The following is a 23,199-nucleotide window of genomic DNA, read 5'->3' as shown; positions in this document are numbered from 1 at the left end:
TGTAAATTTAAAAGCATTTAATAAATGATCAATTACACATACTTTCTATTAATCTGTGATGTTTTCGTGGTATTCTTTAGATTAAATATTATTCTGACTTTTACAATTAATTACTAATCTTCTTTGATTGCAATACACTAAATAAAAGTTCCATTATCAAGCTGTTGACATAAGAACTTTTATTTATTAAGCTTGTACCAATGTGATTCCTCATTGATAATAACCAAATAATAAAACCGGATTGAAATCTCAAATATCAGTGGACAATAATGTTTCAATTTGATGTTGTATAGAATGACTAGCAACAGAATGGAATTAATTCACTTTTCTATTGTAACCAAGCTAACTAAAAATATACAACGAAAACAGATTTTGTTTATTTACTTTTTATTTGTCATAATGGAAAATTCTGATTTTCATCAATTATACATTATCATTCATTTAATTATACACGGCATAGAACAGCAAAATATCTAACAATAACTTCTGTATGTTCACAATAGTGAAGAAATGTACAACATGGTCAAATCATACGTCTCCTTAAAATAAACATGGCTGAACAAAATAAAACAAAAAATTGTCGATTCTCAATTAAAAAACCGAAGTTCTGAGAGAGAATATATAAACATAGCGATGCAATTTAATGGATGGGGTTTGTATTTGATTTTTGTCATGGATAAGAAATATTGCACATATTTTTGTTTTAGATTTGAACATATTTCATAAAAAGATTGATGTAGCTATTAAAGTACGATTTTGACCATGCTAGACATACAACATTCCTCACGAGAAAACTGCGTAGTATCCCGCCCATGCTGTCCGACTTGGTTGTGGAATGTACCCTGACCGACCACTAATCTACTGCTGTACATTGGATTTCATGTAGATCCGTTCATTGATATATATGTCTACAGAAGTATATTTGAAGGACGAATAGTTCCTTCTGGTTTTACTCTTTAATGTACAATGTTATTAAAAGGCACACATACAAAACAAATCTGGGTCACTTCCACCAATAACAAACGGGAGCGAGTCATCGCCACGATGACGTCACTTCCACAATGGAAACGTATCATCGTGATGACGTCACTCGATATCTAGTCTAGCACTCGGGATATGCCTGATCTTTACAACACATTAAATTCTATATAACCGTAACCAGCTCTGAATTGTGGGACTAGAAAACGAGCTCAAGTATATTGTATAACTGTTACAATGACCATCTAATCACACCACTCTCTCAACCGACAATAATAAATAGAATATATACAGGTGACATGAAATCTGAAAATGCAATGAAAACAATGGTCATTTACTTAATATATAATTATATGTAATGTTAATTGTAAAATTCTCCTCAGTTTGAGCAAAAACACAATTCTGCACTTTAGCTGAACGCAGTCTATTAGTGTTAATTGTTAGCAGACCAAAGATTGCGTGATCTAGTCTTACTACAGTAATCCCATATTAGGCAATAATTATTCAACCAATCCACACATATTGTTCATCGCACAAGCACCATTTAGTTGACAATGTTCCAAGATCGACAATAGTCATTTTCCTGTCCCTATTTAATAGCAAAAGAATTCAAAAATGGGTTTTGAAAACTTGAGCGAACAGGACCTACAGCAGATCACCATAGTCAGTGTAATGTGAAATACTGAGGTCGGGACGTGAGCCGACCCTTCTGTGCGGTTATGGGGCACCACTGGGTCGATTTACCCGAGAGAGTTCCTCCATGTCACCTTCACAACGACAACACACATCACTACCTAGATTTACTGTTCAAAGAAATCACGTTAAAGTGGGCGCTGGTGAAATCGGAGACCCGGATAGAGTCCAGCATTGTCATAATCCGTGGCAATAACAATATTTCTATGCAGTGGTGGTTCGTGACTGAGATCCTTCCGCGGTAGATGAGACGTTCGCACGCATTCGAAACACCTATGTTGTCATTTCCCAGGATTAGATGAAACAGCTCTCGTATATTTTTTCTCGTTACCGCTCATGAGAGAGAGTATTGTATGACAGACTGTGCTCTGTCCAAGGGAATTAGCTAGAGTGTTTCAGGCAAAAGAAGAAACGCACCGGTTGTCGATTTAGTAACGAACACACTCTTCACCTAGACCCAACATTTCAGTGTAGGCCTCTAGGGGCCGGAGCGTCATCTATCCTCAGTACGCTGTATTGAACCCCCGGCCTGTAGTGGCCGGATACGCGCATCATTGTTCACGTGCACTTATCGGCCGGTCAGTTTTGACCGATCATCTTCACGCCATTGCTCCCACCATATTTGTCGTCGTAGATAAGTTCAGTCCAGAGGAAAATCCTGATGATGAAATGCTTGGAATACTTGAAAATGATGATGCAAAAGATGAGGGTATGGACGATGAAAAGTTATTGAATCCACCTCCGAGGCTGCCATGGCCAATGCTGCCAGCTCCCTGCATGTGAGACGAGCCTGGGGAGATGTATGATCCTCCCAAAGATGAACTGCCACCCATGTATGTTGGCATTGGAGCGTGCATGGCGTTCATGTTGGGATGGAAACCACCAAAGGTTTTGTCGAGTGGTTTCAGGAAGTCAGACATCTGCATTCCCTTGCCCTTCTTCTTGCTCTTAGTTGACATTTTCCTGTTTCTTGTCTGAATTCCATCTTTCTTCATGGTAAGCGGTCTGTTAACCTGTAATGTATAAAGTACACAAAGCATTAACTACAGTGACGCACTATTTACTCATCTCATCTTTGGCTACATTTATGACAGCTCCTGTTACACGACACTGAAGAACAATGACAAGTTTCATATAACACAGACAGATTGTAACGCCAACTCTAACTATACTACACCAAATCAATTTGTTTGTTTTATTTCCTGACAGCCCTGATTGTTCGAACCATTTCTCAAAGAGTCAAACTGCCAACTCGGTCGGATTCTTCACATACAAGCCGACGATAATTAAAACATAGTTGCCGGCTCTCCCGGCCAGCCCAGATGTCGGACCTTGGGTCCATTGCTAGAACAATATGTTTTTACGCTCATCGATTCAGACTTATATCTAAGTTTTATTTGAAACTCAAAATCGTTACCAATTATGTCAGGAAAACGCTAATTTGAAGTTACTTTTGAAGACAATGATGTATCGCGTACATATAAGAATAAAGAAAGAGAGAGTAGGGGGATTCGCTAGGACGGGCCCGATGCCAGAATTACACTGAAAAAATTACCCCGACATGCCTTTCTGAAATGTCTACAATGGAACAATAACAAAGTAACAATGGGGGAGTCTCGTGGGGAGATTTCGGGGTGAAACAGCCATGCTGTAAAGTATACCATGTCATGGAGTTGTCACTTTGACTTGAAGATCTTTAGACTCTGACGATTTGATGTAATGCGATTTGTCACATAGATTGTTAGAGGGGCAGTGACAACCTTCATTTCAGCCACACACGGCAAAAAAGGATGTTCATTGAACCAGAAGGCCGATACAATGTCTTTATACCAACATTTGCAGTAACTAAGCGCAAAGCTGTCATGGGTAACTAGAGGCAAAATCCCGTCTTTGTACGAGATTCGCAGCCTAATTATCTTAAGTGATCATCATGTTCGCTGATTGGTCTCCGCTAACGTGTGGTCGGTGCTCGCTTGACGTTCAGCAGTCATTTAGCTTTGTCAGGTAGCGATACCTCATGGTGCGGTAATCAGGACGATTCGAGTCGTGTTTATAGTGGAGGGACAAAGACCGGCAACACCAGATACTTAGATCGTTACTGTCTGAATAGAAAATAAACGATCGTCATTTTCTGCCAGGAGACATCATTTTCCTTCCTCCTGTGGGAGCACGGGTTGTCATTTTAATCCTGGTTTTAATTTTTATTACTGGAAAATTCGCCAAGCTTTTAAGTCACTGGGCTATCATTTCCTCCTGGCCAATTGCCTAAAGTTGCAAATATTCCATATGGAGCAGATTCTGATTGATTTTACAATGGGGAAAATAATGGCATGGCTGTTGTTTTAATCCCAAGAACATAAAACTCTCGTCAAAGCAAAGTCTGATATGTAAGTAATGGTAACATATCGCTGATCATCTCAACTGTGAATCGCAAACCAATCACCGACCGACTTACAACACCCAGCTCTGTCTGCATGCTAATGCGCTCTACCTTGCCAGTCACATTTGATGAATTATTTTTTCAGAAAACGCCACTAGTTTTCCCTATAACAATCGATACGACTAGTATTGTTTGAACGACTGGTGGTTACACGCCGTCCACGAGCAGTCGATTCCATAGATTACCTGGTAGTCGACACACCAGTCACATGCATTACTCACATAGAAGTATAAGGCACAGAAGTACAATTAATTTGAATCGAAACCAAAGAGGATTGTCTCGATAACAGAGCTAAGGAGATTTTTCACCAGCATCATCACCATTCGTATTAGATATATCTTACCAGTCTACCTCAGACAACATGTATTTAATCAGGGTGGTACAGACCACCAATGCTTCGACACTTTCTGTCCCTATTCTGTCACAACTGTAGAATCTCAGTCGGTGGCCTCGTTATCAAGTTAATCTCTAAATAATTCCTACGAGTTCGGAACCTTCTGACCGTGAAACCATGATGAGCTATAATTAGCACGAACTAACTGATAACGTAATTAATAGGGATATTTTCCGTGACTTTCTCTTCCACAATACATGGATATACGCGCGAGCATAATTATGTAAGAAACTAAAATTAGCTGTTCAACGTCCCGAATTAAATGATCGACAAATTTGTTTTCAAAGTATAAAAGTGGATTTGTTCCATGTATTACATTTAATTTCAGATCAATGGTAGATCGTGAATACCGTGTGTCGGGTATGCATCGAGAGGCCCGTAATGATAGACTGACACGAGATTTAAACCAGATCGAGTGTATGACCTCTACAACGTCAAGTAAAACTGCAGAAATATTGCATGGGAACGTTATTTATATATTCAACTCATTTTTTTTCTTGTTATGAGAGTTTTAAATTTTCTCATCCGATATACAATTTGTTTCTGTATGAAATTCCCTCTAATAATGGAACGATGTAAGCGGAGAGAAGCTAGTTTGTATGTTTTCTCAAAAGCTATGCAAGTTATTTACTTCATGTCGCCGCAAAGCTGAAACCGGAACTGCCGCAGTTGTTGGCCTTAATGAACTCTTCAATGTAGAGAAATCAATACCGTTGTTTGAATTTAAAAGTAGACAAAACTGAAAAGGCAAGCTCTCGACAAAACTGGTTGGACTATTTAGAACGGTGTGACAGGTTGTATGAAGGGAAACCAATACCCCTTTAGCTGCTGCTTTTCAAAAAGGACCTCATCGTGTAATTATGTCATATTCTCTATAGAATCAGATCGCCAAGGCATGTTTGTAGTAAATATAATATTGCAATGATTGGTCTTGAAATAACTGGAACTCTTTCGAGAATAAAGGTACAAAGGTGATGTACACCAAGGGCAAATGAGAGCTCTTTCTTAAATGGAGAAGAGACCGAAAATTGAAACCCAATCGACCATGTAAAATGTTTGTACCGACTCCAGTGAGTCTGTTACTTTCTATCGTACATACTTATGTTGGAATTCTGTCCTTTTGATCCAGCCCAAAATTTTAAAGGGTGGCGACTTTAACCTTCAGTATGGCATATTTCTCTGTACTTATTTAATGAAATGAGATTTAACTCAATGTATTACAAATCAAACACGCTTAATTGCTGTGTCTCTTTCGCTTTCTATGCGATCCCGGGTCAGACAGCCCCGCTACGTCATTGTCCTATTCTATTATCATACCCTAGCGGTCACTTCCTAACCAGCCGATCACTGATACGCAATGGTACAGAGATATATAGGGAAATTGATAATGTTAATTCTGGTTCATACCGCCATGATGTTAATGTATTAATGGAAATCCTTGTTAGAAACAATAGGATGCTTGCGCTTATGGCCCAATCGTGTCCAGACATACCAGATATATGCCTTGCTTATAAACGTTTACACCAACTGTTACAGGACGTTGGAGTCTAGCAGAGATTGCCATTTGTAGAGACTTCAATAAATCTATCGTGTCTAATATCTATATCTGTATCAGCGATGCGGTCGGGTTACTTATCAGGTCTGTAAACAACCTTGGGATTTCACTGGTGTTACTTGTCCTGTCCACAGATATAGATATAAATCATATTTGCTCATTTACTTTGCTCTGTTCGCCACTACTGGAGACAGGTGAGAGGAATACCGGTAATGTCGGTCTATCCTCCTCCCTAGAGCCTACCGACCAACCCATCTGACCGATCATCGATCTCTATCTATTATTGATCTCATCTATATTTAATTTCTACCTGCACCGTTTGTCTTACAAACGAGTGGCGAGTTGGCTGTGGACGTGGATAATGAGCGAATATATACTGATTGGTGGTCTGTCTCGTTTACCGTTGATTTCTGCTTTGTACAATGAAATCTATTGTCAACAGATTTGATTTGATTACTGAATGGCATTGTGTGTAGATGTACGAGACTAGGAAAACACAAACCAGGTTAGCATAAAAAATGGATGTGTCTTATGTTTTTCCTGTCAGTTTATTCATCGATGTTTTACATTTTACGATTATGATCCGCCAGCTACTGATGTTTGCCGCGATAAGACCAGACCTAGCGATAACGCGCTTTATAAGGGATCCCATGAAATTATCAATTATTACACGTAAACTTCTTGCCTTGTAACATACCGGGTCTGGATTGCATGAAACCTCTCTCTACTGGCCTATTAATGTCCCCAACTCCTGGCTGAATTCAGGGTAGTTTCTACGCCAGCGTAGAAGTCATTAGCGGAATGATAGTTACAGTCTACGATGATGAATTGCCGCAATTTGAGGTCATGAATTTATGCTAGTTATTCATGCAAGGTATTTTCAATGGTGCAAGGCAGAGGCGAGGATCGCTGTACGCCTTCAGTGATTATACACGGAAATAAACAAATTAATAATTTCAATACGTATACAGACACCAATACAAAAAACTCGGGCCAGCTAAAATGGATATTAATGAAATGCCTACGTAGGTCCGACCTAAAGCATGTAAAGGGATAGAGCTCATATGAAAGCCCGTCTGTCACTAGTATCAACTTTGACAAGAAAATTGGTGCCCAATGCCCGATCGTCGGAGGAATGGCGCTTGGCTCGTGAAATACATGGTAGAGACACGCTAGGTCTCTTTAGGAACATAATGCTTTAGAGATCTTAGCTCGCAGCGAAACTTTGGACATGTTTTTACTGACTGTCGATACAGTCAACGACAAAAGTTAATGGTTATGGGGATATGCTTTAAAATTGAAGGGTTCCTGAAGGTGCCAGGTACGGCAGAATGACTTCATGGCCAGTGTCACGCCTGATTACATACAGAAAATGGGAACACCACTTTCATCTAAAACACTTAAGTAGCCTCGTAGTTTCCGAGTCCTATACCCACGTGAAAGTGTGAGCAGTTAATGCGATAGGGGTCTGACTTGAGTACGAATCCTTTGTTAAGTGCACTGGTGTAAAATTGAAAGTCAACTTCAGATTAACACACTTTTTCGCTCAAATGAACTTTAGAAATATTTTGAAAATGATTTTATCGAAATTGAAATCTGGAATTAAAATTTTTCGATGGTTGATCAGACATTAATAAGAATGTAAATATCTTACGAAATACGATTAATTTAAAAGCAATATACTAAGTGATGTTCGGATAACATTTTATTTTTGCGGGTTAAGGCAGTATTTTTGGGTTTATGGGTAGTGACAGTAATAATTGTTCATGATCCAGCGCACAAAATCTTTAGTTGTCTATTATATATTCATAGCGATATCTGTTTACTGTATAAAAAATACTTAAATGATACACCTTCACAAAATCTTAAATCTTGATATATATATAAATATGTAAGAGGTCAATTTAAAATGTTTCAATATTGTGAATAATTTAGGCAGATAAAAGTATAGAAATGTTCAGGTAGAGTTGCTAAAAATGATGATATTTGGTGTTTGAAAATGTTGAAAATGATATAGTTTCTTTTACTTTTTATTCATAGTAGATCTTTAGAAATAAATAAGCAAAAACGTACAATATCAGTGCGATAGCTCGATGATATGGTGCGTTGCAAAATGTGTTCTGATACCGTATTTGTTTGTAACTGTTAAAGTCTACACCATGTAACAAAGCGAAAGCTGGAACCAGTCGTGTAGACAATAGAGTTTGACATGTATGACATATCTGGATCTTTTCAAACAAACAAGATTACATATTTCTGGAGGCCAGTTTGATGGCGAGTCTGATAAGTGACCGGTGGTCAGTATCAACCCTGCAGGAACTGACCACAGAGCACCAGACATTTGACTCACCGGCGAAATTCGACCGATAAAACAAAACCCTAAGCTATGCACAGCTGTGGATTATACAATAGAAACCCTGCTTTTGTCGACTTTGATTATGTCGTAGATTTGGATGAAACCCTGAAGCACTGAGTATGGCCAACAGACCAATGTAGTATTGTCAGATACACACCCTAAACATGTACTACAGTCGGCCGGCACTTCTCAGGGGTAGTACACCCACCCTACCTCAGGAATGTTTAACGTGTCCCAAATTACGGCAATTTGACTCCTATACAAACTTGATTCTAATCACATCCTTCGAGCTATGGCAGTTTGACTCTTTTACGAACATGTTTTCCATCAACCCTCCGAGTTATTGCAGTTTTACATTTTTTTTAAATTAGTGGCCAAATAAACGTTTCTTCTAAAATGAAGTATTTAATGTACATCAATGCCTTGGTAATTATAAAATAGTACTTACGTTGTGGAGTTTGTAGTATAAACCGCAGGCGTTACAAACAGGGTCACCGTTAGCGTTACGTCGCCATAACGTCGTCGTTGACGTTCCACAGTTGGCACAACTTGTTCCCGCTCGCCTGGCCGCCGACTGTAGAAACAAAAACATCAAATTATAATAATATTATACAAGTAGTGTTTGATGTAGAATAGATAGAACAGAAAACTTGGATGTTTGCTATGATAATGTGATGCGAGGAAGAATTGATAGATTCTCCTGATAAACACTTCACACGTTTGTCGATATCAACGACTACTTGTGATTCATTAGAGAGTATAGATAATATCATACATTTGTACTTCAAATACATGCATGATAAGTAAAATTGTCGAAATAAAACAGATCAGCTATTTACTACTATGTTTTATGGATCTACGAAAGTTGTACTGATAGTACTAATACAATCTGTTCACTAATAGGTTTGCTGCCAACAGATCTCACATCTGTTACAAGCCAAAACATCAACATTTTATAACGATCGGGTCGATTTGTCTAATGAACAGCGGTGATAGTAAGGTCTCAATGTGTTTATAGGGAGAGATGCGACTCGAGTTTATTATTGTACTGCAACAGACATAGCGGGTCTAAGTTAGTGTTTACACACAAAGTCCCTGCCTCGCGGATAGTCATGTCGTGTTAGTTTATACAGTACAAAATAACAAGAAAATAAGGAAACTGAGTGTGGCGAGCTATCCCAGGGCTATCACTCTTCGCTCTGTGTGTACAATACGTCGTGGTATATTGGTGATATCCGTTTCAGTGTACATTCTAAATGAATTTTAGGGAGAGGCAATGATCTGTAACGCCGAGCCTCTACCCCTGTAGCTACAACATATCACTAAAATGACTACCCCGCCTTACTGACACTCATGGCGCCCCTAATACCATCCAGAAAGAATACGTGAGCACCCTCCGGGCTAACTGTGTGACAGAGTATAAAAAAATTAATATTTGAATTTCGTATGTAAAACGATAGTAAAATGTGTATAACCTTCAAACCACTAGGCGCCTTTTACCTGAACATGGCTTTTAACAAAAGAAGACGGAAACCGCACGCCTTCTTACCCTCGGTTGACATATAACCATACAAAATCTATCTTACGCACACGCTCGGATCTTTGTTTTGTGGCGGAAGATGACAATTCGTGACAGTGACCTGTCTGCCCCTTGCTCACATCAGTAATGCGCCGTAATCTGAGCGGAGTGCTACCGGGTAGGGTGCACGCTGTACGGAGGCACAGCACAAAGACCGAATTGTTTCAAACCAAAATATTTTTGTAAAAGCAAGAAGAAGACAAACACTATTCATTTCGTTTAAATTGGCAAATTCCCACCGCTATAGGAGGGGTAAATATTTGGGGCTAAACTAGCTACACACGGCTATTATACCTAGTTTCCAAAGAGTCAATAGATGCTGTTAAATGCCTGTTTATCAAGTCCAACTTCTCCGGGGCTTTATGAACACTGAATTCTATTAACTGCGTGCTTAATTTAACAAACTAATATTATAAGAAGGGTATTATGCCGAGTCGCTGCCTACACAAACTAATCGGAGCTTCCTATAATTACAACTAGCCTTTGGCCCAGGATAGTGAAAGGACTAATTGCTAGTTTCTTTTTCGGTTAAGTTTTTGAAAATCTCGAATCAAAAACATTTATTTCAATTTTAGAGTACAAAAGAAATAATAGTCTAGAAATCTGCAGTATTAAATATCAGGAAAAGGAGAACAAAAATATTCCATGATTTATGATGAAAATATAGTGAAATTCAGTCATGTAAAGTGAAATAGTTTATCGTTTTTTGTCGATTATCATGTAGATTACGTTTTATGGGTCGTATTTATGAACGAGTGTTGACATTTCTTATTAGTGATATCAGTACAAGTCTTCACCCTAAATACCACCCACCGGCTCACTGCGATAGCAGACTATGATGATAGAAATTCAAACGATTAGATTTCAATCGGGGTGTAATCAAAACGATAAATTAATACCAAATTGTTCGAATCGTCAATTTACAATCTAAAACCGAGGAACATCAACGATAAATAGTGTGATTGTCTCCTCCTGACAGCTTTGAGGCGATATCTAAATAACAATTTGCCTCATAGACCGGCCCCAATTATTCGATTTGACCAAATCAGATGGCACGGCCCATAGATTGGCTTGGAGCTCAGATCTACATTTTTGTTCAAAGTGGACGAACAAATAAACATTTGTATCCGCTCTTTAAGCATTGATCATTCGAGCTGAAAATCGTGGTTTGTTTCAGTTAGATCTTGGCGATATTATTTAGCCCATATCTAAATTGGCGCAAGATAAGGGGTCTACGATGACATAATTTACTTCAAACAAGCTCGAGCGGGTGTATACATATTGTCTGACGTCAGGACAAAACGTCACGGCTCGTGGAGTGTCGCTCTATGCTCATGTGTTTCCTAATGATGTCCTGAGACACATACGACCCTGGTATCTTCTGTCTTTTGAATGTATCGAAATGTCCCACTAGATAAAACGATACGACCCGGGGCCTTTATTGTCACCTTATCGAATCCATCTGATTGTTTAAAGTCGCCCGTACACAGAAAGACTAGTTCTTGACTGTTAATCGCTAAATCTTGCACCTCAAATCTCCCATCTAGATCTGTAAATATGCCATCTTTGGTCCCGGCGAAAGAGATCCTGCACAAAGCAGTGTTCTAACTGATCAATTTGGAACAATAGCATTCAAAACGGTATTTGCTCAATGTTGAATTTAAAGAAAATTGCCAATTGACGATCAAATATATTTCGGTCGTGTTGTTTAAAACCTTATATCTCTAAGGAATTGAATATCGGATATTTAACCCGTAGAACGCAACAAAATATTTATTCCTATTGTTTTAAAATATGTCTTTGCTTCTTTTAACGCTGATTTTAAATAGATAAATTATAAGGTTTATACCCGGTGTTGTTTGTGCCTCATTTTGATGTATATCTGTTAAGACAAACAGAATGCGCCATGTCCTGCCACCAGCTGACATATTGGTCGCTCGCGATACCGTACGTATAGTTTTATAAATCATAACCTCAGGCTTGATAATTTAAACTCTGTCAGTTGAGAAATTTAAAAGAGACACTGCATTACCTGCCCAGGGCTTGATCAGATAATATAGAGATGTATACACGGACACAACGGAACTGTACTACTGCTTGAGGACATTAGTAACTACTTTTGAATTCAGCTCTTTCATTTCCCGACTTTAATATATAAATATAAAGAATCAAAGAGCCGGCGCGATATAGTTAAAATGTGTACAGAAGCATATATCACTGAGAGTTGACGTAATTTCACAGGAAAGACGGGAATATGTACACTTACGTATACCGATAATATCACCAGGACAATGACTGTATTCAAACCTCAATTCATAATGAGATTTTCAAGATAAAGCAGCATTTTATTTTTTTTCTGTCGTGAATTATATTGCAATTGGTTATTTTATGAAGAATAAAATTTTATTCTATTTTCAGCATTTATGAAAGAAAAAATACTAGATTTATGTAAGGACAAAAATAGAATGAACACCTTTATTTCACGTTAATTATTTACACATGTATTTAGCTGCTGTCGTGAGCAACAATATAATGGGCCTATATCGATAAAGTGAGATATATTTTGCCGACAACTGATTAAATATTCATGTTATATCCGGCGGTTCGAACGTTATACATTAAATCATCATTTTAAAACCTTTGGCCATAGCTGTAAAATAACGAAATATTTATGCATCATAGCTGACTAAAATTCTAATTAATGAATTTTTAATTTCATTGAAAAATATTAGCGAAGTATAATGGATGTTTGTGAGGTTTATTTTACTATGGATTAAATATAAATAAGAAAAACGTATAATACAGATATATGTGGGAATATCTCCGGAAACAACAACCTGCAGATTTGAGTAATGCCCTCCCATGTGTATTTGGCATGTTATGAATCTTGGGAGTGCTCGATCGGTGCCAGCCAACTCCGCTACCATGCAGTTCCGATAAATAGTATCCCTGACAGGGCTGATAGTTTCTTGTTATGTGGAAAATAGAGGCATAAACTATTAAATACTTCCAAGACGAGGGGTTGATTTAAGTGAGTATGTGTAAACAGCTGGTCAGGAAATCAAATAGCCATACTTCTGTAAACTTGACCGGTTCATCTTGAGGTGTCATAACTTTTACGGAAAACATGGGGAAATCTTTATATGACTACGGCAACACGATAACGAGGGGTAAATGTTCATTTAAAGTCCATTACCTTCAGATTAGTGTACAGTGTACATGTGAATTATCACTCGTATGAGCGATTCGCAGGAATTCAATTGCTTTATAAAAACCGTATGAATTTATATCAGTTTCTATTGTCGTTGTCAGTGAGTGTAGCCACGCCTTCGGTTACCGTATAATGCTGAGAGTGTAAATAAACCGAGCAGTCCCTCTATTCAGAGATTCCATCTTAAGGACTCGATTTATTTGTGTTATCACATCAAACCAAACAAATAAGCAATACAGGCGTATAAGGGTTAGGTTTACGGTGGTGTGTCCCCACTAATCCCCGTATCAATAAAATCGAGCACTCTTAACGACACGTGCCACTCTCCTTCCGTTATCTTATTCAAAAGAAATTTAAATAAGTGTTAAAATATATATTGTTAAAAAATAAACTTGTGATCGATAAGAAAGATCCCGCTGATATGGGATTATTATATCTATACACGGGGAAGGTAAATGGTTCCGTTTGAAGCCTAGATATGACCGGTATAATATCCACACGAGTAAATCGGACCACGGGTCATTATAGTCTTTTTTTAACTCAGCCAGTTTTCTCGGTGGAACTGTAACCCTGAAGCCAAACTGAGTGTGTTAAAGTAAATCCGACTTTTGGCCGGCGCCAGGGCTCGAAGCCTAGACAGTATCGCCCACCCACCGCTGTTTTCGTGTAAAGACCCCGCTGTCACGAAAAGGGAATTCCACGGCCATCCAACCAAAAAACGCAGACGCCTGTGTACCTATTACTTGATGTTATACTGCTTAGCAAATCTTCTTTCCCTTTCATAGATGTCCGTTGTTTCCCTTCTTACACAAACATTTATAAATATTTTTTTCTTGATTTTTCTTGAAGTTAAAAAACATAGTACGGACATGGGGATTTTCTGCCATTTTATCAGATTTAAAGAAAACAAAGCTTATCTCTCTGAGGAAATATTTATGAAGAAAATGCTTAATGTGATGTTGTTGACTGATCGATCTCCGCTTGTAAAGCTGAGGCAATGGTTTGTTGGGCGAATGGGCGTTTTTCGACATGCATATCTCGGCAAGAAATAAACTGGAGTGAAAATAAACATATTGCTTCTGAGCTGACAGGGTGTTAAAAGCTCTGTGGAATATAGGATGTCTCACTGTTATAAAGTTACACCACGGTGTCTCTATGGTTAAAATCAGGACCGCAAATGCTCGCACGCATTACGTCAAAATGCGCACACAATTTAACGCCAAATGACGTAAATTATGTCATAATATTCATAAAAAAGCTCGCGAAATAATATCATATTTTGACATATATGGATATATGTATTGTCGGAAAGTGAAAGCTATTAATGTCGTGATGCAGTTTCGCTTGTTTGCGTATCATTTGCCCAGGGGAAATACTACGGTAGAACACTATCATTAAAATTCTAGTTCTCTCGGCCGTCCGAGTTCCACTTGCATAGTTTATCGTATCCGACTAAGTAGACATGAACTATGCTCAAACAGAATCTGTAACAATATTATATGGTTACGATTCTGTAAATAATTACCAAGCTATATTAAATTCAGACGACTACTACTAAAATATATATCCATGTTTCATACTCGAATAATTAAATTTGTATAATGTTAACAAAACTAAAAAAAGCACTGATGAAAATTGTTGACAAACATATCTTTAACTCTTTGTCTGTCTGTGTGTCTGTCTACAGTTAGATGCGCGCGTAATAATTTCAGAGTCGGACTGAAATATTTCACCAATCGAACAACGGATTTTTATGCAGATTGTTTTACCTTATTTGTAAATTTTCAATGGAGTTGTAGAATTATTGAAAAATAATAAATAGATAACTCACCAGGCGTCTTTTTGGTTTGATTAGGGGTCGATTTTGTCCGTTCATTTTGTGATAGAGGCCGCAAGCGTTACACAGATAATGTCCAGTTCCATCTCTCCTCCACAGTGGAGTGGACGTGGCTCCACAGTTGACACATTCTCTTCCTTCTGAAACAAATACTGAAAAAGGTAAAACCTCTGTAATTGGGTATGATGTAAACAGGTCATTAGATATGTAGCAACTAGTCAACAAAATTAGAGCGACAGATAGTGTGTGATTTTATCAGCGAAATAACTGGTCGTTTTTTTTCCGTTTTGACAAAGTGTTTAGTACTTGACTGACGGTAAACGTACATGTAAAATAGAGAAGCTGTTTGAGTATAATCACGAGTGTATTCATTTAATTGCAGTGCCTGTAAGGAGGCAAGCTATCATATAGCTCACGTAACTAGTCATAAGTACTTTACAAAGCGGAGCCGGATGGCGGGTCCGGATTGTGCTAGGGTGGCCAGGTTTTGCCTTCGTCACAGCCACCTGTCGCCAGCAGTACTTGACCCAGCGAGCACTAACACAAACTCGTACACGTCTTTTACTATTCACCCTAATTAGCAGGCTCATAGTTATAAGCCCCACGGCTCGATCACTATGTTCAATTTTTCACTTTTTTTTAAAGTATGGGTGTCACACCCTACAGAGCACTAGGGTGAGGGTCAGACGAGGAGGCTCGCACTCTGTGGCAAGTGAATTCAGGACAAATGGACACCTACGGACACCAACGGAGACTCGAGTCAGTGGACAAATCCCTGACCATTATAAGATTAGTCAAAATATCTATAAATACTTATTCATTAGAGCAAGTTATTCCCATTCAACACTGGCCATGGTAAACAGGTGTGCCTTAAGACCTGGCGCGACTTATTATTCCTAATGGTTATTTGTTTAATCTGGTTATGCCTCAATTATTCTATAGTATGCCAAGTACACTTTATGATTTATGAAAGAATTATGGACATATATCACATCATAAGATATGTTGACATAATTCATTTTCTCCTTCAAGAAAAAAAAACCTGAATTACATAAACGACTATTTAGTCAGTGTAAATAGCATATCGACCAATTATCTGGGTGATGTACGAGGACGGGGGAGCTGTGACACTGGAAGGAATTTCCCTTTTTATTGCGTAAAATTGCATTCTTTATTTGCGTTTCATTTAATTACATAAACCCCCCTCGATCCTGTAGATGGCATCGAATTTGAGTTAACAAATGTCTCGTACTGATCATTTATTATATACACAGATATACAGTATCGTTTATCTGCCCCCAATGTGTTATTAAAAGAATAAACAAAAATAACACAAGCAGGTAAAACATGTATGATTTACACATTTTGTATGGGAATAGTTATGTAGTTTAGGCCTCTGGGATTAATAATTATTGATCCTAAACTTCAATTTCAAAGAAATGTTCGATTCAGCAGATGTGTCAATGTGTATGAGGATGGGAGTGTAATGAAGTGGATCCCATTAATTATTTAAATCGCTGTCCTAAGAACTGGATTTGCTCGTAAAACAAGACAAATGAAGACACCTGTCCATAGCACTAAGCTGGTTAAAACTGATACGTATTCCTTTCAACTCTAATCTAACTAAAAAATAATAAAACCATTTTAATAGGTTTATGTTTAAATTGTTTTGATTACATTCAATTATGCGCGAATACTATATAAATGCAAAATTAAAGACATCTTTTTCTTAAGTTTGTAAAAACTTTATAAATACTAGTATCGACTATGTATACATGATTTTTAGATTGATTTCGAAATAAATATCTTTGAGTGTTTCTTTAACTTGAACTTTACCCACTTTAGGCTGTCATCATTGCTAACAGGGATTCACTTTGCCATTTTACACGTGTTAAACAATTAACCCACCACTTACAGTTATGAGACGAAATCTGACTAAGTATATATCGCCTTCCCAAGCACGTTCATTTGTATACATGGTTTTCCCCTTCATTCATAATTAGAAACAGCCGTGGCGCTAACAGGCAACATATGCTTTTTATAAAACAACCACTATGTTATTCTATAACGTATCGGATGGAATGTTTAGTGGTTGTGCAAAAACAATCATTTGAAATAACGTTGGACACTAAAACAGTGTCACGCCCCTGAAACTGTGACAATAACTTTCTAACTGTGGAAATGTTAAGTTTTATTTTTATAATTACAGTCAAATTTTCAAATTCATTAAGTTTTCATTAAGGCTAATAATAACGGTTTTCATCAATGCTTAAATTTAAAATTTAAAATACATATATTTTGGGAGAAAAGGTAAATTATACAAAGTTGTCTAATCTGATTATGTATTCTTCAGGAACTAGATCGCTCACGTTTATTCTGTTTGTCAAACCGACTACCGGTCCCTTCATCCGGATATTCCGGAACAGCTCGAGTGTTGCCAACAATTTTTAGATGAAGGACATGTATACTGAACAAATGTAACAGGAAATTTGATCTGATGCACCACTAAATAAGACATCCACCTAGATTGATTTGAGTTTGTGGTAAATTATTTTCAAAATTAAATCTAAATATGATATGAATGATTTAAGTATTTTACCTTCAAATGATATAATTTGTTTATGTGATGAACTGACTAGCCGTTATACCTATATCAAATGGTACCTGTAAAATAGACATTTATTGCTAGTCTAGTATATATATATCGGAGATGCTTACAATTCTGTACATTATACATGAATGTTAGTGCGATGATAGAGTGATTTAACCTTGGGATTGGAATTAAAAGCCAGCATTGAAACAGATCATACAAACGGGTATTTCTATTGTAATATAAAATGAGATGTAGTAATGATATTTACCTGCACTTGACCTGGTCTTTGTGCGGGGTCGGGAAAGTGCGGATGTGGCTTTGAAAACACTAGCTGCGTGGAACCCTAGGGGCCCACTGGGGTAGTCCGAACTCCCGAAGGAGGGGTAGGTGGGCACTGGGTGTGCGGTGTGACTGCTTCCGTGACTCCCAAAAAAGGAAGAACCATTTTCCTGCGAAGAATCGTGCTTGTGTGATGGCTTATTTTCCGGTGTGTACTCTGTAGAGGTGGTGACATTTTCAGGGGTTCCATCTTTGGGTGGAGTCGGTGGGAAATTGAAGGAACTGGAAGCGTTTGAGGTAGCTGGGTGTACGGAGAGAGGCGCGGCCGGATTTGGGTGTGAAAGGGATTTGCCCGTGAAGGGGCTCATCCACTGATGGGCAGCGTGGGGAACCATGGACTTACTGTCAGTGAGCCAGCTGTGGAGGGGGTTGTGGAAATGAGGTCTGCATACCTGACTCCCGCCTGTAATGAACACAACAAATAAAAAATACATGGAAAACACAAGCAATTTTCGTTTGATTATAATTCCATTACTTTTTTTTCAAATCATTTTTTTAGATAAAAATTAATTTAAAAAAAATATTATTTACTGTAATACTTGGTGTAGCCAATGCCTGATAAATTTCTTAACATATTTATTTTTTATTTTACACATATCATGATATATTGCATTTTTGGAAAATTGAATTGCATTACTAATGAGATCGGAATGGTCTCCCAAACCCATCTTTTAGATCTGAATTACATCTGATATATACAACGATGTGACGTTTTTTCATTAAATGACTGTAATACTAATGTAATATAAATCCAATCGAAAAGGCTATAAATTAAATTCCGAATTATAATGTATCGTTTCTTGAAGGGATAATGACGCTTTTTCGTTTTTTAAATTTAGATTATACAATTCTATCTTTGATTCATTACAATTTTTTATTACAAAATTAAATAATATTTTGGTTTATAGAATTATATAGAAGTTACATTACAGACAACTGTTCTGGAGAATTTAAGACAAATATATTTAAAATGAAATATTTCGCTTTTATTTTGTTTCTGTAAAATAATATCCCTTAACAAAACAAACAATCGCATGTCATGTATATATATATATGAACACCCATCAGAGGACATTATGCTGAAAAATTTGAAATTGATTATAAATAGGAGATGAAATGTGAATAGAATCATTTATATTCAAGTGTAGAATTAATTTTACTGTAAATATTGTTTTATTTGGGACATTATTTTGTTTGTACAATTGTAAAAATACAAATTATTCCGTGTGTTTCTTTGAAGTATGCCGTGTCAAAAGGAAATCTTTGCTTCCTATCAATACTAATTGTTTGTACACTGTTTCAAATTTGTTTCTGCGAATGTTATGAAAATATTTATTGCCTTCCAGATATCTAATTTTACCATTAACTTAGCGATAAGGTACATGTGCACATGCCTGTATGCAGTTCGCAATGACAAGTACATTTTTAAAAATATGATTTATATTTATGATTTTATATTACAAAAATATTTATTCTCTGAGTTCAGCTTCTCCAACTAAATTAATTGGCAGGAGTCATATTTCGCACTTACATGAAAAATGTGGCATTTTTCAGATTTTTCATTTTTGACCTACATGGGGTGTGTAAAAGGGGAACTTGGTGGATAAATCCCACGCCCCACGACTTGGTTTTAGGTTTCATTTTCTTCAGAACTACATATCATGACGCTGTTCTGTGTTTTTCCCTTTCAATTGGTACAAGACAGTGGCTTGAGAAATTTAGTGGAAAAGTAGGAACACATTTTAACTGTAGGATTTCTACCTTTAAATTGAGGCAAATTGTCTTTCAATTAGATTAATTGGTGGGTAATGAGAAGCAGAAGAGGGTCTGGGTTTTAGGATGGAGCACCAGACCGACTTATTCCGTGGTCAGATCTCGAGAGTGGGAGCAGGGACGAGACAGACCGGGGACGGGGTTAATTGGCCCGCCCAGGGGGAGATCGCTGGGTCCCAGGGAGCTGAGAGAAGACTAGTATACAGCGGGGGTCCAATTGGGCACTATAAACCTATCGCTTCGCAGCTGAGAAAGACGAACCTTTCACAACCTACAGTAATTTGTGACAGCGTCTAAAAACGTTTGGCAGGAAAAACATCTGGAATTCCAGAGAGTGTAATTAATAAACTAATTCTAATACATCGAAAGTGGCTAAAGAAATGACAGCCAATGTTGGTAGTTGAATTTGAAGTAGATTTTGATTTAGAACAGTTGTAAAGCAGACACCGTCACATTTCTCCGCGGAAAATGGTTTATATGAATAAGAGAAAACCCGTCGCCGTGGATATGGAGGAATTCATAAATACCCTCTTTATATGTCAATTGTTTTTAAGTCAGCTATATTTATATAGCGTATTTAATTTGCCGTGTAAAACAATCTGAGAGTAATTGCCGGAGAAATTGAAAATGAAACGGTATCCCATGCTCCTGATGGGGTAGTTAGGGGGCCGTATACTTAGAAGTCAGCTACTGAAACAGTTGTGCTGACAATGTAGGGACCCCGGTGACGCCGGACTACGAATTATCACATACTTTCTCGACAGAAAATAGGCAACAAATTAAAACAATTATCTAAGGCAGCCGGCCTCTCTTTTCTGGTGCTATACCAACACATTATGTGAAAATGTCACTCATTTTAGTGCAAATATATCGGCAATAATTTCTAATAATTTATTACTAGCTTTCTTATTTTTATCCAAATGATAGTTTTATTTTTTCCATTGAAAATTCCTTTGTTCTTTTACGATAAACTAACACACTTTCCGAAATTATTTTTCTAGGGATTTTTCTCCACGAAATTAAAGATAAATTGAAATAATATTTTCCCAATGTTACATAATTTTAATATCTGAATACTGATCGGTTTATTTGGTCAGTCAACTGGAGTTAAATGGTAGCTAACTTCGTAGTAGAATTTTTAACAATTACACGTTTGATTCCACACAGGGAACTTTACGCTCGAAACAAAAATTACAATTGATCATGCTATATTGAAATTAGAGACCTGTGGTGTATATAAGAAAAAGAGAATTATAAAGTGTATATAGACTGGTAGTTTACTGTGTGTAGGACTTTAGGAGACTACTACAAGAGTTCAGACTAATACACGGACCAGATCGGGTTCAATCGCTTCCGTTTTTCAACAGTCTCTTCAACAGAACTCACGTGAAGTGTATCCCGTCAGCAGATTCACGACTCTTTAACACAGTATAATGTCAAATATATTTATACCTAAATATCAAAAGTTATTTGGCTGGAGGTAATATGACAAAATGTCGGCCAGTTTTTTCCCCGTCAGAGACAGGTGGGAAGCCGGTGTGATCATTCCACAATCCGCTTTACTATTTGTTTTTATTTCCGCGATTTGTCAAAAAGAGATTATACTTTAATTCCCCCACCGCAGGTTTAACTCGCTCCAATTACAATATATCATACAGATATTCCTACCGTGAACGAGACACAAAAATGTAAATGTTTATGTTTGGGAAACTAACTGGCAGACCGCGGATAAACTATAGTTATGTAGTCAGAGACAGAAAGCTATGTACTGTGTGTACAAGTGTGTAAATAAATATTGAAAAATTGAATAGATAAATTACTTTCTAATTTTTGTAGCTCATATATTTGTTAACGGATATGAATGTTCTTCTAATATTTAATTTATTTTCATTTATTTCAAATATAGTTTAAATTAAGTAAGATATCTGCGTGGCATATCATTATATTTCCCGTGGCATGTTTTCTTTTTTAAATCATATTAATCTATATGAATTCATATATCTTTTATCTATTGATTTAATATTTAGATATCATTATTTACAAATTTTTGATATTAAAACGAGATGATAATAAAATGCATGTATTCACTCTTAAGAGTTATTAGAATGAATATTTGTTTAAATATTATTAAATTATTATCATACTACGACTGAATTTGATATTTTATGCACAATCTTACCATGAGAAGGTCTGTATCCCATTGCCCGTGGGTTGGGGTAGTAGCCGGCAGGGTTCATATGACCGCCATTAGAGTCCAAAAAATGTGGAGTAAACATGTCCCCGATGTCCTCGGAAGGGAGAAGTCCGGAGGTATTCTCAGGGTAGTTCCGTGGGGCCTCGGGGCCTCGCAACCAGGATGCAGCGTGCTGCTCGCTTGGTACTTCCATTGTAAATATACAAGTACACTGTCACAACAACTGGGAAAAGATAATTCTCAAGTCCTAATCGCTTATCTACAGACGGTTGGTTGAAGATTTGAGTAGCCGTGTAAAATCCAGTAAATATGCTGTATATCTGTATTCCGGTGTCTTTTCCGATTTCTAAATATCACCAATAAGCTTTATCTGAAATAAAATAAAAGATAATTTCAATAAAAATTGTCAAAATTCGTTATCAAAATTATATCACCACTTGCCATAAAATCCACAAAAAATAAGCATAATTCTTTTACAACTGTACATAATTATTCACTATGCATGTGTAAAAAAATATATAAAATCATCAAAAATCACATTTTAATCTAAAATCATAATTGTAGCGGTAGGGCCGTACACCGGTGGGTGATAAGGCGGTGATGATAAGATTCTATGACGGTTCACGGATAATGTTGTATACATGTAAGGTGATTGTATGATAAACACATACAGTCTGCACCACGTGCTGTATGTATACATACCTACACTTAGGGATTAATAAAACACTGTGATAATGGTAAAATTTATATATATTATCTATATACGCACATTTCTGAAAACCTCCAACTATATGAACAATGTTAGTTTTCCAACACACTGCACCATGCTGCAGAGATGCGTATCATCCAGTACTAGACAAGTCCCGTACGTATAAATAGTAGTTTTGTCCGCTCAACAGCGATGTTAAATGAGATCCGCATACAACTACACGTTGTTTCATGAGTAGATTCGCAACATATTCAATTGTACGACGCCGGTCGTTACACATAGAGAGACTGCCGTGGCGCGACACTGTGTCATCAGCCAATCACAGCTCACCATTCTTTGTTGCGGTTGACGTACCGCCCTAAGCTCCGCCCCTTTACTGATCCTCATAGTACACATGAGTGCATGCATTGAATTTTATTTGCCAATCAAATACAGTGTACTCTTCTGTAGCAGGACGCCTTCCTCCTTAACAAGATATGGGCGTGGCTTTACCAACTATAAACATATTTTATATGATACTTTGTCCAATCACAATACACACTCCAAAA

General features: G+C 37.2%; 1 protein-coding gene across 2 annotated transcripts; it reads right to left on the bottom strand.

Moving 5' to 3' along the window:
• Positions 1 to 370: 370 nt before the first annotated feature.
• On the bottom strand, positions 371 to 22,911 carry LOC138304873 (transcription factor GATA-3-like). Of its 2 annotated transcripts, none has more exons than XM_069245224.1 (6): positions 22,712 to 22,911; positions 21,928 to 22,312; positions 17,905 to 18,378; positions 15,038 to 15,195; positions 8,865 to 8,990; positions 371 to 2,684 (listed from the first exon to the last, which is right to left on the bottom strand). In XM_069245224.1, exons 2-6 carry the CDS (start codon positions 22,133 to 22,135, stop codon positions 2,271 to 2,273), a joined length of 1,380 nt encoding a protein of 459 aa, XP_069101325.1. In that variant the 5' UTR covers positions 22,136 to 22,312; positions 22,712 to 22,911; the 3' UTR covers positions 371 to 2,270. The 2 variants fall into 2 exon arrangements, with proteins under 2 accessions (XP_069101325.1, XP_069101326.1); XM_069245225.1 differs by having other exon boundaries at positions 15,038 to 15,183.
• Between the last annotated feature and the right edge of the window lie 288 nt (positions 22,912 to 23,199).

Source organism: Argopecten irradians, chromosome 12, assembly GCF_041381155.1.
Source record: "Argopecten irradians isolate NY chromosome 12, Ai_NY, whole genome shotgun sequence".
NCBI classification, from domain to species: domain Eukaryota; kingdom Metazoa; phylum Mollusca; class Bivalvia; order Pectinida; family Pectinidae; genus Argopecten; species Argopecten irradians.
The sequence above is the reverse complement of the archived record's forward strand: the minus strand, read 5'-3'. Positions and strand labels throughout refer to the sequence as shown.